The sequence below is a fragment of the Orbicella franksi genome, chromosome 3 (genome assembly GCF_964199315.1).
Source record: "Orbicella franksi chromosome 3, jaOrbFran1.1, whole genome shotgun sequence".
Lineage (NCBI taxonomy): Eukaryota > Metazoa > Cnidaria > Anthozoa > Scleractinia > Merulinidae > Orbicella > Orbicella franksi.
In genome coordinates this window covers 4,453,980-4,470,007 of record NC_138147.1, presented here as the reverse complement: position 1 = coordinate 4,470,007, position 16,028 = coordinate 4,453,980, and the positions used below count along the sequence as shown (strand labels likewise).

General features: G+C 38.9%; 2 protein-coding genes across 2 annotated transcripts; both read right to left on the bottom strand.

Annotated features, from left to right (window-relative positions):
- Positions 1-1,315: 1,315 nt before the first annotated feature.
- Positions 1,316-9,977, bottom strand: LOC145480751 (uncharacterized). The gene is made up of 8 exons (XM_081459072.1): positions 9,214-9,977; positions 8,065-8,310; positions 5,830-6,369; positions 5,036-5,233; positions 3,908-4,705; positions 2,627-3,661; positions 2,230-2,359; positions 1,316-1,629 (listed from the first exon to the last, which is right to left on the bottom strand). The coding sequence occupies exons 1-8, from the start codon at positions 9,299-9,301 to the stop codon at positions 1,488-1,490; spliced, it is 3,177 nt and encodes a 1,058-aa protein (XP_081315198.1). The 5' UTR covers positions 9,302-9,977; the 3' UTR covers positions 1,316-1,487.
- Positions 9,978-11,081: 1,104 nt separating this feature from the next.
- LOC145480750 (uncharacterized) lies at positions 11,082-14,165 on the bottom strand. The gene is made up of 4 exons (XM_081459071.1): positions 13,701-14,165; positions 13,034-13,201; positions 12,473-12,602; positions 11,082-11,625 (listed from the first exon to the last, which is right to left on the bottom strand). The coding sequence occupies exons 1-4, from the start codon at positions 13,783-13,785 to the stop codon at positions 11,571-11,573; spliced, it is 438 nt and encodes a 145-aa protein (XP_081315197.1). The 5' UTR covers positions 13,786-14,165; the 3' UTR covers positions 11,082-11,570.
- Positions 14,166-16,028: the final 1,863 nt, after the last annotated feature.

Genomic DNA, 16,028 nt, shown 5'->3' with positions numbered 1-16,028 from the left:
AATACCGAATGATACATTACGCGGAAATAAATCACGTGAAACGTCGCATTACTGATTTCATTTCATCCCGACGACACCGTAAATGCATGGATTTTATGTATCAAGGCTTAATGGAGGCTTCTTAGAAATTGGAAAATAATTCAAGCCTAATTGATATCCCAGTGTTGTCATGACCTGTTTATTTGCAAATCTGAGGGTGACTCAGCGAACCACAGTTTACATTTTAAGAATCCGTTCAATTATGGATTACCCTTGTGGTATTGCCTGTACGCATGTGTAATACAATTAATAAGTTAGATTTGGTCTGAGACAGTTGACTTGCGAGGTAGAAGACAAAGTTACTGAATCATTATTGGTTTAGACATGGGAATTTTTTTTGTCCAGTGTTTAACCTCTCTCTCTAAGATGATGTAAGATGCGTCTCAAAGTTTTTATTCAACGATTCGAAACGTTACCAGTCTGACTTCGGAAAGTTATCGACGATTGCCGAGAATTTTCGAAGATCATTTACGTCTGAAGATTTTAGAGTCTACGGAAATCTCCTGACGATCGTTGGTCTATCCACAGACCAAACGCCAAGCCAGGCTACGAGGGCTTTTTCTTTCGAGGGCACGAGCGAGTGCTTAGCGCGAGAGCGTTCGCGAAGCGGGCGAAAAAAGTTAAACGTTTCTGAAGAAACGAGGAATCTAGTTTCTCAGGAGAAATTCACAGTGTTCCCCCGGGGCAACCTCCTTGAATTCGATATTTTCAAATCCCTTGAGATTAATACTTTTGTTTGCGATCTCGACGAACACTCAAGACAAAACAGAGGGTCTATTAACAGACTACTACTAAAATCGGGCATCTCAGCGAGGCATCTTAGCGAAATTTCAGCTCTAAAGACTTCCAGTGATAAGTTGCAAAATTTTCTGAAATATGGAAGCTAGGACTGACGTAGGGCAAACTAATGGAATTAAAACAAAACAACAGCAAAAACAAACAAACAAACAAACAAACAACAACAAGAAAAAAAAAGCAAACAACAACAAGAAAAAAAAGCAAACAAACAATGGGCAAAACGTTTGAAACCAGAATTAGGTGATAAAATATTTTCCTTTAGTTGATGTACGGTAACAAGGATAAATAGATACTTGTATGGATAAATAAATTGTTACAAGGGGAATAAGACATAGGAGGGATAGCCAAAATCCTAGAAAAACGGACGAAGTAGCCAAGTTCTTTCTACGCTACATTCAGGTATGATGTCCCAGGCCACTGTTCTAAAATGTCGATGGAGCTAGTATGCTACATTTTAATCATAGTGAACATATCCATTATAGAGCGGTGTTTAGTTAAGTGTCGAGATTCATCAGGAAATTACTCTGGGTTTGGTTGTGATTTTACTTCAGTCTGAAATTGGCTAAGTAGTCTAATTGGTAAGTAATTGGTTTAGCTTTGGTTTTATGACACCTAATCTTATGAGCAATACGCAATTAAATCAGTTGTCTTCAACGTATTTCTTGAGTTGTCTGAGTTCCACGAACTTGACGCTTAAGAAATTTTTTGCTGTACTCTGGGAATCCGATATCTTCAGGCTCTTTGCCTTTATTACTTGAATCCAAGCTGACGTCCTGTCCATGCTTAATGAAACTGAGGAGGGATAAACAGAACAAAACAAAATAGCTTGATGTACATGTACACTACTTTAGATCATATTATTGTGGTTGTTGCTTTTTTTTATCCTGATATCATATATACTTACGTTTGCTGAACTGGCTCTAGAATATTTTAATGAACACACAATGGGTTTCATAACCGGATTTCACTACTGACAGTTGTGCGTTTAACTCACACACCTGGAAGACTGTGGGCTAAGCCTCCCCTTGATCTTTCTGGATTGGGAGACCCTAATAGAGGTGTAAACACCCCTTCCAACTTACATCTTGGACTCATTAAGACACACCGGTCACCATTCACTAAGTAGCGCACACTGCCGCAGTATATATGGTACGTGTTGTTGTCTCTTGTTCAGAAGGTCAAGGACACTGAAGAAATCTGAAGAAATCTGACTTTCCAGTAGACATCTTGTCCGTCTGTTCGTTCGTTTGTTTGTTCGTTCGTACAAAGTTGGCATTTCTTGGTTAGTTGATTACTTACATTTCTTTTAACAGAACACGAAGCAAAGCAATTCAAACTTTCTTTTTTATTCGATATTGTAACTTGAAATCAGTCCGTTTTAGAAATACTTACCTCTCACAGACACCACAGGACTGCTTGCATAACTCGAGTACATTAAATATCTCTTTAAAAGGAGTGGATTGATCACACATGCCATTCATAACAAAGGTATCGCAGTCAGGGTGTACGTCCTGGCAGTGACCTACAAACATAAGACGCCTTTCCCATTATTTAGTGAAATAGAAGATCCTGGCTCAATAAACATAGTTTCTCTTGAGTGTATGACCACACTGATATCGATTTCGCTCAAAAATAGATATTTCTCTGGAAAGAAAGGAAGAAACAAATCAGTGCAAACCACAAGGATGAAGGGATCAATATTCAAACACGGAATGTAATGCCCCCGGCTCTTGAATTAGTACATTTACACAAGTGCTATTTTTAAAATTGATTCTTACGCATGTCTTACCTAAAGGAAAGGGATGGTTGCGTCCATGATGTGAACTGATTTGCGGAGAGGCTGTTGCAGGAGGAAGTGTCATATACATAGGGAATTGAATTGATGAGGAAATAGGCTCTGATGGTGAATCGAGAGGTGCGGGAAGAGTATTCGGGAAAATAGGAAAAGGATCCTGCGGAATGGAATGAGTTCCGTGAGGATACCATCCTGGTCGGTGGGGATATCGAAAAGCTATCGGTGGTCCTGCTATCACCTCGGCTACTGACTCTGTTGTTGGTTTTGTCGATTTTGCCCTAGTTGGTGGGGCACTTGTCTTTGATGTCGGTATTTTTGATTTCTTCGTTGTTGGTTTTGACGCAACAAAACAACATTTAGGTCCACATATTATCTGGCATAGCACAACCGTTGGCTGCTGAGTTGGCTTTGCAGACGCTCCATTTGGTTTCTCAGATGAGGTTTTGCCAGATGCTGGACTACCTGCTGCAGCGAGATGAGGCGTTGGTTTGTTTTCGGATTCAGCCAGGTTTCCAGACATATTTTCGTGCTGAGCAGGACGTTTACTTTCAGGAGGTGTCGTTAAAGGGTGGCTGTTGCCATTTTTGGGTTTGCCCGATTTGCTCGAGCTTGGCTTATTGTCTCCTTCCGGTGGACTCTCTGATGCTGAAGTTGTCAGGGATGATGGTTCATTCCTCTCCGGATAGGGGGTTACATTTTTGACAGAACCTGACGGGTTAGGATTACTTTGCCTTGTTGTCGGGAGAACAGTTTCCCCTTGCCCAGTTTCATTTTTTCCTTCCTGTTTCCCTCCCGCAGGAGCTACACTGCTGGTTGGTACTCCTTGATTCTGGTTGTTTTCTCCTTTGTTGCCAACTTCGTTGTTATTGTTTGTTTCATTACCATTTCCTTGAGGGATTTGAGGCTGATTTACCACTAGTACAGACGGCTGATTTTTTCCTGCTGGTGGTTGTATCGCTTGGATTGGAATGGCCTGAATTGGAAGAACCTGAATTGGTAGTAGTTGGGTTTGCACCACTTGCGCGGGACCTATTTTAGCAAACACAGATCATCATTTTTGACATCAATTTTGACTCAAGAAATCTAGCCCCTGCAGTACCTTTACTGATTATGGAAAAGGTCTTCGGGGTGACCCGTTCAGTAGTTGTTCAGTTATCGTTCGTGGATTCATTCACGTTGAAGTAGGGTACCTATCTTTAAAAAAATGAAACATGTCACGATCAATGCAAATTACGCAATTCAAATTAAGTTTAAAATTATTCTAGAGCTACCCACCATTTGATTGTGATGGATTTTTGGGTAAACCAAATGATTTCCCAGCACTTCCTGCCGTGGCACCGCTGTTTCCACTGGTTCCAGCTTTACTAGGATTTATAGAGCCCCCAGCTGGTGGAGAAACCGCCACTGGAACTTCTTTACCTTGGTTACTACCGACCTGATTTGGACTGGTAACAGGGGCCGGGCTGTTTGCAACTTTGGTGACAGAGGATGGAGTACCACCAACTTGACCCGGACTGGTTACAGGAGCAGGGCCATTTGCACCATTAGTGCCAGACGATGGAGTACTACCGACTTGACTCGGACTGGATGAAGAAGCCGGGCTGTTTCCTCCTGGAACTTCGTTACCTTGGTTACCAACACCTTGATTTGGACCAGTTCCAGGAGTTGGGTTGTTTGCACCATTGTTACCAGAAGGTGGAGTAGCCGAATTCCCGTTAACACCACCTTGGGCAGAGGTCACTGGACTTACAGGACTACTATTATCTGGTGGAAGTTTTCCTGGTTCTTGATTACTCGATGGAGTGCTCCCTTGTGTGCTTTGTGCGTTACTCTCTATAATATTGATATCGTGAAAATGACTTTTCCCCCACCGTGTTGTGGGAGTTACTTTAGATCCTGCAAAATTCCACTCAATTTGCGCGGCACCAACCTGACCACCCTCAAGTGCATGTATGGGACGGACACCCACAACGCCTGCGTAAGCTGGGATTTCCGAAGGCAGAACGTTTTGGCTTGGGTGAAAACTAGCTCCTTGTTTCATGCTGTCGCTTTCTAATGCAGATATCCAAGAATCTATTGATAAAAAAAAATAGTTTTGAATTTTTTTAAAAAAAGGTTCCATCTAAAACTATAATACATTAACCAATAACTTTATGTCCAGCATTACTTATTAACGTGCCAAAATCTAAACTTTTTATCAATACCGTCTGGAAATGTGATTCAGGCACTTGAAAGACTAAAAATCCTGTACTCGTTATGTGAATAAGTGGCAAAAACTCAATATTGTATCTGTTATTAACATCATCGCCTACTCGAGCTGCTTATTACTACTGTTATTTTTCGTTCTTGTTCTTTCAGGCCGGATCGCACGTTATACATGGATTTATGTTTGACAATACCTACCTGGTGCATGTCCCTCCAGCTGGTCGAGAATTGGAGGAAGACTTTGTAGTAAATCGTCATCGCTGTAAGGGGGCTCGCCGATGTCATTGGGATCAGTGTTGTCATTGGAATAGCGATAGCTGGCCTGGTTTACTCCATCAGAACTTCCAGGTAGGTTCGATGTAGCTACTTCATTGTTCAGGTATTTAGGCTTTGTCACTGTACAAATCGTGTAAAAAGAGAGCGAGAAAATTTGTACTTTACTTTACATTTTCTTTTTCTTTGTTTCGATACTACGTGGAAATACTGTTATGATGAGCGTAATATGATCTTATTATCGTATTTTAATCATTCAAACCCGTCGAATGTAAAAAAAACAAAAACAATAAACGATATAAACTTTGATTTAATAATAGCGAATTCGTCTTTGCCGCCTTAGTGATCATGAGTCGCCAGTGAGTCAGTAGTCTTCAAATATAGACCAAATATGGTCATTCACGAGTAGCTCATTAGTGATAAGACCTTAAATAATGTGTATTGTCCATAACACATTCATGAATGGGCAGCTTAGGGCTAGTTTATACTGTTAGACACCTTTTAGACACGTTTTTGCCATATATGTTTTTCATATAACTCTAGTAGATGAGATGATACTGTGGGCGGCTTGGAATCTAAGCGAAACATGTTTAACTTCGGGACGAAAGTATTAAATGAAATATTTTCTTCAATACCTTAGGAAGAAGAAATGAAATTAAACTATTAATTCACCTACGATCAACTAAAAAATGCCACCTGCGGCAATTTAGGCAACTGACCTTCGTCTATAAATCCAACCACTGTACTAGACATCGACGGTAAATACTTCAACATGGGAACCTTAAACGCGTAAAGCGGAGAATCTGCTATGCTTACCAACTGCCTCATGTCAGCGTGACCACCGGCACCGAAAGCTACGATTCTCACTCCTTTTTTGCTGAGTTGTTTGGCTGTGTTAGTTGCGTCATCGAGCGATTTTCCTGCCAAAACTACAACCAATGCTTTTGGAGTATCTCTTGGCAATGTCCTAAATATATTCATATTTATCATTTGGAGAGATTGTCCCAACTTACAACTTCCATTCGCTGGTACGAGTTTTTCAAGGCTGAGGTCAAGCATTTTTGAGCTCTGAACTGTTCTAGTCAGGATATGTTTTTGAGTATAATGTCTACTGCCGCATTCAAGAAGTCCGAAAGTAATGCCACTTGGGGAAATGTTCAAGTTTTCATACACATCCTTCACAAATAGTTTATACAACTCGATTTCTTTGAAGCCTATGTCACCTGACCCATCCAACAAAAATACCACCTTCGCTGGTCCTACAAAATATCAACAAATATACTCAATTAGCCAGAAAAAAAAAAGTAATCAACCAATGTCGGATGAATATATTTAATTTAATTATACCTTTACGTCTTTGAATAGAATCTTGTTTCACGGCGTCGGCTTGCCCTAAATTGAGAATATGAAAGGACAAGATTTGTTCGCATATGTTTACAGATTTGGTTTTTGCTTGTTTATGATCGAGCGGAACATCTTTAACTTTCCCACACAGCATATCTTTGGAGCTTGGAGTACGTAGGTGTTTAAGTGTTGGCCAAGTAAGCCCCCCAGAAAAAAATTGAGAAATAATTACTTGATAAAGATGAAATGTTGCCACGTGCCTGGGACAAAGAAAAAAATCTGAGTCTCCTACAGGATTAGGACCCAGTTCTAATCCTAGTATCGATAGTGCCCAACCGGTATCGCAGATACCAGTTGGGCGCTGTAACCGCTGAGCTACAGAGAAACTATGTTCATACGTGACGCGCGTTTTGCAACGGCTAAGATCAGCAGTGTCGAAAGCGTTATGTGTGTGATACATCTTTATCATTTATTCACCGAACTGCAAGTTTATCATCTTTCATTTATCACAAATAATGTCATAATTTGAACTCGCAGTTGAAACGGGACAAACTAATAGTTATATTCATGATAATATCAACAATAATGTTAAGAGCGACAAAAAATAATATCATTTAATACTTCCCTTGGTAACTTTTAATTCAAACAATTAATCTTTATCACTTTTCATGAGTTTAAGAGAGACAAGTTTGAATATCTCCACCTATTACCTTGGCAAAACTTATTTCTTAAGACTCCTGTGATGGGATTTGACAGGTAGGGTTCTGCCAGGAATACGTGCTCGTGCACAGGCAGACTTGATATGATTTCCAATTGCGACTTTTCAACATCACTGCCAAATCCCACTCCATATATGATGACACCTTCTCTCCGTAAACGTTTTGATGGATTAATGATGTCATCATCAGCGTTAGCCCCAGTGATGACTATAAAACACTTTCAGGATCTCCGCTCTACTCCTACTAAAGAGCGTGTCGTGAGCCTTGCTCAGGGCAGCTCCAATATTTTCTGGTTTTCCTAACTGTTTCGATGTGAATCGTATACGGTCTAACGCACCAAACAAGTCTTCGACGTTCTTAAAGTAATTAAAGCCGAACAATAGCTTTGCTTTTCTTGAGTACACTATGACGCCTATTCGACTATTGCTCTTGGAAAACGAAGACACTCTTATGACTTCCTTTACAAAGTCTGTGCACATATGGAAAGGCATTCGTCCGCAGCCGTCAATTGCAAAAGCTAGGTCAAGACTAGGCCTACAGACTGAAACAAAAGAGGAAAATAAATACTGAAAAATTGCTCATCCATCTTCAGTTGCACCGCACGTATTAGAACATAAGTAAACATAAAATTTCCTGCACGCAGAACTAAACTACCCAGTTTAATTTGCAATTGTTAATCTTGTCCATTTTACACAACGTAAAAAGGCACTTGCGCATTGTACCACGTCAAACTGCCGCTTACTATACCACACCACACCCAAACGCACCCTACCGGACCAGACCGTGTCGTTCAGCGCCTCTCAGTACTGTGCGTCACTGTTCCGACTCGACTCACCTTAGTTATGCTCTACCTGAGTTGAATCTACTCTACGCTACACCACTTTATCTTACCACGCAATTTAATCGATGAATCTTCCTTCTCTTTGATAAGTGATGTTACTCTCTTCAGGAAGTCTCTGCTCAAAGATCTTTTGCCCAAGCTCTTACCAATAGCGCGTTCAGCTGCCGCGAATGCCTTTCTAGTTTTCCATAGTTCAATATCACGGCTTTTCTGTAAGGTCTCCACAGACGACGTCTTGTTGATAGGATGTACTTTCTCTATAAGCCATCTGAGTTCACGTTGAAACGACGAGGAAGCTGAGAAAAAAGCTTGTAAGTTATGAGTATTTTTTTTTTTAGCTTCTTAGCTCTATACTAATCGCCACTGAATGAACACTGCTAGAACATCAATATATCTGCCTGCATAATAGCAATTAGTAAATAACGATTTATCTAGACCATCTGGTTGGTATCGCATCAGTTACATTGTATTTACATATAGCATCAGTCTAATCAATGTGGTCGAAACCTGAGAATTCTGCTTAGAGCAATTAAAATTAAACCAATATTTCTCATGTACGAGAGATATATTAGTTTATTAATACCTTGGTACATGTTCGAAAACTATATTAAAATATACATGTAATACACTGATGCATGTACAGCTTAAATTTTTAACTACAGCGAAGAGCAATATCTTTTGTTTTTTTGAATAACTCTTCAAAAATTCGTCTCTAGCAAAGATATCAGAGGAATTAATCGTCGAGCTTTTGCCTTTCCAGTCAACGGCAAAACTCTCATTTTTGCCGCTGTACTTGTAAGCGAGTAATTTCTTGTTTGGCATGAGCAAGTAAATTATTTTCAATTTTGATATGGCTTTTTACAGCATAACGGTTATAGTAACTTCTATTACTGTGAATCGCGTTTTCGAGAATATCTCGCTACTAATAAAACACGGTTTCTGCAGATGTAGATCTGCAACTATTGTTGGTCTTGTTAAGATCGAGCTCTTCAATCCAAGAGCTTAAAATGTGTTATTTATTTTTTCGGCTGTAAATTTATGCATTTTGATATCTCGGATGCAATAAATAAATTGCTAAGGCTTACGTTAATGTTATCAAAATAAGTGCCGTTTAAACTGACTTATTAGATGTAACTGTCTGGAATTGTCCTGTTGTAATGCATGTAGCTGTTTTGTAATATTGGTTTCGATATACATACCGGAAGAATCTCTTGCTTGGGATGATCTCCCGGTTTTACCTTTCACGAATATTGTGACAGTCCAGAGGAGAATATTTAAAAAGTTCATTTCGAGTACAACGGTCAATTGCGCTCAAAGTTGCTCTCATAATGAATCATAACTGGGCCCCAAACGAGAATTCAAAGTCATGTTTTGCTGTGCTCCATGACTATCATATAACCACTTACAAAATACTCTTGAGCTGAAAATATGTTATCGTAGTCGAAGAATTAAGTGGGCAATAGAGGACTTCTTGACCCCTTACTTCGATGTCAATAGAAGACCCACAAACTCTTGTTTTGGCTAACTGGTGGTCTGCATTTTAACGATGTTATTAATTATTAACCACCTACAACTTCACGAGATCACAGTTCCAAAAACTGAACCGTATCAATTAATACTTGCTTTTGTGCTTTTACTTAGACTATCGCTTTTGAAACATAGCAAAAACAACGCCTAATAGACAAAGGGGTTAACGATGAAATTTAAGATCGTGAAATAGAAAAAAAATAATACTCGGCTCAGTTAAAACCGGGATGTACAAGCAAACTCATCCCCCCCACCGTGGTACAAAGAAGGGCGGATGGAATCGAACCCTTTCCATGGGTTTTCGTTCTGTTAAGGCACAGCGAAATGCATCTATATTGATTAGATAGCCCTGAGCTTGCTCTACAAGATGATATCATTTTTGTTGGTTATGACGATATATGACGTCAAATTACGTCATTTGGCCCGCCATCTTGGATCCGCCATCTGGAATTTCGCTATCAAGAAATAACGGAAATCAATACAAAAACAAGCCAGAACGCTTACAAAGAGCAAATTTTTTTTGTGTTTATGTAATTTGATGAAAAAAAAACTGGAAAAAATACAGAATCATGTCACAAAAGTTGATTTGTGGACAGACCGACATGAAATTTGTTGTTACCAAGTCAACATCAGAAATGATGGACACAGAATTGACATTTCTGCGGAGGATGAATGAACTGTTACTGAAAGTTTCAGACCCTTAGGGTAAATCGTCTGTTCAAAACTTTGAAAAAAACTTCATGGGAAGGGGGGGGGGGGGGTATGGTGTCCACCCCCACTTTTCTCCCCCTTGTACGTCCAAGTGTTAAGATGGTCTTTACTAACAGTGCGCTTGCGTGATCGGCTGTGGGGCCCGAGGAAGTAATATTTATAAATAAATTGAAAATAAGATTAAATTTGGAAATACAGTTAACAATAAAGATTAGCGAAAAAACTGAGCAACGACGTTTCGGTGTCATCCTGGCACCATTTTCAAGTTAAAAAATATTTGTGCGAAAAGTAAACTAATTTATACCAATGGTAGAGGTGCGAAATTGAATAAATTAAGATTAAGATAGCTGTTCAATGTTCATGTTCATTCCAATGAGGTGTCAAACACTGGTAATGAGTTCAGTGTCTGTTCAAAGCCTAAACAAATACTTTTGCGCGAATGGAGTCTGACTGTGTGTTAAGGCTTCTGAACACCGGCTGTAGTTTGAACAAACAAACTACAGCCGGTGTTCAGAAGCCGTAAAATTGGCGATGATCTCAAAGTACAAGAGCCAAAACCACCTTTGATCAATCAACAGTGCGTTGTTTATAACTATATATGTGATCTGTGTGATGCAGAATACGTCGGTTACACTAGCCGTCATCTTTACAAGCGCATTGAGGAACACCGATTTACCGCCATCGGAAAACACCTTCAAAACGAACACCGAGTTGATACAGTTGGTGACCTGACTAACAACTTTAAGATCCTAAAGAAATGTCAGGGAAAGTTCGATTGCTTGATCCACGAAATGTTGTGGATTCGCAAGAAGAAACCGAGCCTTAATCTTTATTGTTAAATTGAAAATAATAATAATAATTCTGTATTCAGCTAAGCTTTCTTTCCTGTCTCACCATCCCGCCCCCTCCCTTAAAAATTATTTTTTTTGTTAATAAACAGTGCTGTTTCTTCTAAAGACCGAGTCAATTTCTACTTGAAAGGCAAATGAGAGAGCCTCTCTACAGTCAAAACCAGTTTCAATTTGGTTTCGCCGTTCAAACCGTAGACGTCAATGCTCCATTGGCTGGACTTTTGATCTATGTCCCTAGTTGGAACAACGTCCGATTTGGGTATGATCAGAACCATTCTGCTGAGGTCTGAAGGTTATATATGTAGATATTTTTATTACCCGTTTCAAGTTGCAAGCTTTCAAACTTACAAAACACACAACAAACCAGTGCTGTTTATAGAACCGTTTTCAATAGTGATTTGCATGTTTAAGCTGAAGGCCTGTATGCTGAAACCCAGGCATGGATAGAGAATAATTCCTATCAAAGTTCATGGTGAACTCCAACTGGCTCCGACGAGGTCTACCTCTCCATCTGGTATGTTCCTTGAAAAACAAAATTACATGCGCACAATAAGTATTTTGTGTTTGTTTGCTTTTTGCATTCTGACTAACTATCTTTCTTGAATGACCCAGGGTAAATTATAATTATAATGCAATAAGGACGTAAATAGAACGTTTTTGACTTAGGGGTCGAAAAGTAGTAGGTTTTGCATTACTATCCCACAAAATTGGTCTAAAAAACTCGAGCCACTTTTTCATCCAATGATATGTAAGACCAAAACCAATTGTGAGTCTTCTTACAAGCTTTTCCGCGCTTCGTGTCAGCTACATGTACTTATTTCAAGTTTTGACTGGTTCATTGGATTGTATGTGCCATTTGTGAATGGCTTTAGGGATTTGGTTTTAGTCCTATGACACTCGAATGAAAACTGCTCTAACTGATATTATTTAAACATCGATTAATATGAGATATTTTAATTCAAGAGTTTTGACTGGCTTAGCCATCATGGTATATGCGCAATTATACCATGCCTTAGAAATATGGTAATCGTATCTGTAGATTTTGGGGTCATTTTAATTTTATTTCATTTCATTTTTTTTTTTTTTTTTTTTTTTTTTTTTCATATTTTGGGGGCTTTTTTTAGTAAAACAATTATTCTAACCCAGCTCTTGTTGGATATGAGATGATATTTTTAGCCAATTCAACTCGGCGCTACGTGCCTATCATGTCAAATCCAAATCACGTTAGTGGAATAGTTATTAAGTAACTAGCTGTACAGTTGATCGACCTGGTTTACAGCTTAGCCGGTCAGACTAGTCTGTCTTAAATTAGTGTGTGGATTTATCTGAGCGGTCAAGATATATGTATCAAATATTGCAACTCACTAACTTCTTACAGTATCCACATGAAAATGCACACGTCTTATGAATGTTGTTGAGGTTTTGAAAGATTCCAGGCCAGTCACAAAATCCATTCAATGCATAAGAACTACACAGTGGGTGCTGATCCGTGCAGAGTCCTGCGGATAAGTTAACAACGACTGAGAGATTTTCAAGTACATAAATGCATTGTCTAACTTAAGGTCTCTTACCTTACATGAAAACCACACCCACAACGACAACAAATAAAACAAAACAAAACAAAACAACTCAACAACTCAACAAAGGGAGAAACTTAGTAAAATTTGACTTTTCAGACTTAACCCGAGATCTCTGTCTTGCGTGGTCGCCCAAACAACTTAGCATTGGGGTTGGATTCATCTTACTTTTATTCATGATTTTGATTGAAAACGTACATGTAAGTGCCATTATTACTGACAAAACAAAACATTAGACATAGACATAGACAGCATTGATAAAAGCAAGGTCTCGCAATTTAGAGGTTAATGACTATCATTAACAACATGAAATTTAGTTCATCATTGCCCACTAGAACTTGAAAATGACTAACCAAGTTTAAGAGGCACTTCGTGAACTTCCATGCTTTTGCGCTTGTACACAGGACGAGGTATCGAGTTTCTTTTATCCTTATTTCTTGTTAAAAGTAGATCCCAGAGGAGGTGTGCTCGAGTCACTCTGTCGGCATCGTACCCTTTAACATGTTTCTGCTTCTTGTGAGCTAAATAATAATAATAATAATAATAATGAATGGCACCCACTTGTTGGCAATCAGTTCATTTATATTCTCAGGAAAACAATTTTGTTTTCATCGTATAATATAGAGAAGTTAGGAACAATAATTTGGGATACAGTTTGGAAATCTAGCTGGGAAGAATCACTTGGATTACCGAAGTCAGGCTGTGGCCACTAAGGGGTTATCAAGAAAATATTACTCCAAGTAATATAGAATCGCTTTACACAATGACAAATGAACGGATTGATATCGTAGTTGAACATTTCTAACGCCGGTTGAAGTAAGAAACATTTTTAAAGAGTATGTAGCAGAGTTTTAGGTTTGTAAGTTTTGGCATTCCATCCCAGAACGTATTTGGCCATTATTCATAATTATTTTCTGCAGCCGCACGTAGAACAACAAAACAGTTGATTCGTTTGTTTAGGGTTTGCTAATTAGGTGATCTTTTGTGTTAACCTCATTTGTGAAACAGCAAATATATTACCTCTATGGTGATCCCTTGCTTGGACTGCTTTGATAACAAGGATGGTGGCAAGAGATAACCTAAGACAAGTGACAAACCAGGACATCGTTATCGTAGTTCCCTATTGTATATTGTCTCCGTTCCTGACTGGATTATTTATCATAAGCTACAGTTCTCCTCTGTCTGAGCGTTTGGCAGCAGGAGGTCTTATTTGTTTGAGTAAATATTGGAGTGCAGGCTACTGAAGTGTGGTCACCCACAAATGTCTAATGTCACTAACTCAGTGGAATAAGTTTAATAGTTACGACTTGTCGCCATTAGTTTATCTACTTAATCTCCCAGAACACCAGCAAAATGCAGAAAACTTATTTCAAATTTCATATTTCTTTCCCTAATAAAACTGAGACTTAAAGACTGCCATGTTATTAGCTACTACATAACAGGTTTTCACAGGTTAAAGCCGTAATAGACAAATAACGAAATAATAAAGACACCCGCTGATGAGCCAGTTCATCCATACGTTGTTCATCAAGTCGTTTAGCATACGATACGATACGACCCTTTAACAACACTGCAGACGATAACATCTCTAACCAATATATAATTACCGGAAGGAGATTAGGGAAGATTGATTTCGACAGTCTTCAAAATTGCCCGAGAACAAATAGTCTTGTCAAAGATCCAGTACGATGGCTTACTTTTTGGTTTGTTTGTTATGTTTTGTTTGTTTATATTTCTTTCCACTTTCCACTTTCCACTTTCCATTTTGCTTGTTTATTGTGCTCGGTCGTATTCTTTCACAATTTTCGACGAGTTTAACAAGAATTGAAGAGAGCCGTGTACCATTTCATAAAAATAAAGAGAACTGAATGTACTGATCACATAAAAAATATAGATAATTATGATAATAGTAAAAACGGTTTCCGATAAAATTATCCTACGATGCCTCCGAGTTATCACTTCAACACCTTTGCTGTGTCTCAGGGCCTTACGACGAAGTTCTGATCTCAGTAAAAAATACCCTTGAAGTTGCCTGGGACAGTGATAATCATTTACGATTTTATCTACTAATTGCAGACGTAAATAACGGTGTCTGTCCAATAGGCCAAGTCTCTCCCTCATTGACTGTGTGCACGTTCAGTGATTTTTTTCTTTAAATTATTTGCATTGCTTTCTTTCTAGAAAATCGGAGTTCTTCTATTCGGAAAAACCCCATACCGTGCAGCCATAATCTAAAATAGGTAGAATTGTTGCTTTATAGTTCGTAAATAAAAATAGCAGGGCTGAGGAAAGAAGAAATTCTATTTCAGTTTAGAATTAACTCTCGAAGCAGCATATGACATGTGATTGTTCCATGATAATGATTCGTCTACTACTACGCCATGATACTTAAAATGTCTCTGCTGTTTTAATGTTGAATTGTCGTAAAATATGTTAATGTCCCTAGTGATTTTGAGTGCTTTGTGGGACGCAATAATCATGGTTTCCGACTTTTTTGTCTTACAAATAAGGCCATTCCTACAAAACCAGTGTCTGACGCTCCTGAGATCCTTGTTGACATTGTGCTCAGCTAAATCAATATTCTTAGAGCTGAAATGCATCTCAGTATCGTCTGCGTATAACGAGAGAGTGGAAGTATAACATGCCTTCGATATGTTATTCATATGAATATTAAATAATGTTGGTCCTAAAACTAACCTCTGCGGGACGCCAAAAGAAAGACGCAAAGGATCTGAATTAGCGTCCTTGTAGCCGACATACTGTGATCTCTCAGAGAGGTAATTGCTGGGTAACTCTTTATTGTTTTCGCTCGTGTTCTATTGCAATGTTCGAGAGTGCGCTCACACGACAGAAATGGCCTTCACTGGCTTCAGTTTTTCCTTAACAATTAAAGAAACTGAGGCCTTTTGTTACACTATCAAAAGACACTACAGTTATTTGACACATAAGAGAATCTACGGGAAAAAAAAAAAACATGGAAAAGGAAAGAATCGAGCCGCCAGCTGGTGTCGCTTTATACCTTAAGTCAGTTCAATGAGGGCATAATGTGCAGCTTCGGTTTCTTAGTATGCTCAGAGTTGATAGAGGGAATGGTTATGAATCCTGGCAAAGTTCTTTGTTGTATGTTTTTGTTGGCTATTTTGGAGGTTGACCCTGCACTGCCAAATTGACAACTAACCAACTGAAGGATTGCGCTTATATAATTCATGCATAGTCTGTGAGCATAGACAAAAAATGTGTTGAGTCAAGGACCTACCTACGTAAATCTTAGCCTGCTTGTTTACTTCTTTGATGTTTACCGGGCCTCTCAACCAATCCCTGCTATTAACTACGGTATGCTGTAACATG

What these genes read in the sequence shown, in the direction of transcription:
- LOC145480750 (XM_081459071.1), bottom strand. Translation starts at nt 13,785, where the DNA reads ATGTCCTGGTTTGTCACTTGTCTTAGGTTATCTCTTGCCACCATCCTT. An exon ending in AGCAAGGGATCACCATAGAG is followed by an intron (nt 13,202 to 13,700) that starts GTAATATATTTG and finishes ATTATTATTTAG; the next exon opens with CTCACAAGAAGCAGAAACAT. An exon ending in CGAAGTGCCTCTTAAACTTG is followed by an intron (nt 12,603 to 13,033) that starts GTTAGTCATTTT and finishes ACTTATCCGCAG; the next exon opens with GACTCTGCACGGATCAGCAC.
- LOC145480751 (XM_081459072.1), bottom strand. Translation starts at nt 9,301, where the DNA reads ATGAACTTTTTAAATATTCTCCTCTGGACTGTCACAATATTCGTGAAA. An exon ending in GGTTGGATTTATAGACGAAG is followed by an intron (nt 5,234 to 5,829) that starts GTCAGTTGCCTA and finishes CGATTTGTACAG; the next exon opens with TGACAAAGCCTAAATACCTG. An exon ending in CAACCATCCCTTTCCTTTAG is followed by an intron (nt 2,360 to 2,626) that starts GTAAGACATGCG and finishes TTATGTTTGTAG; the next exon opens with GTCACTGCCAGGACGTACAC.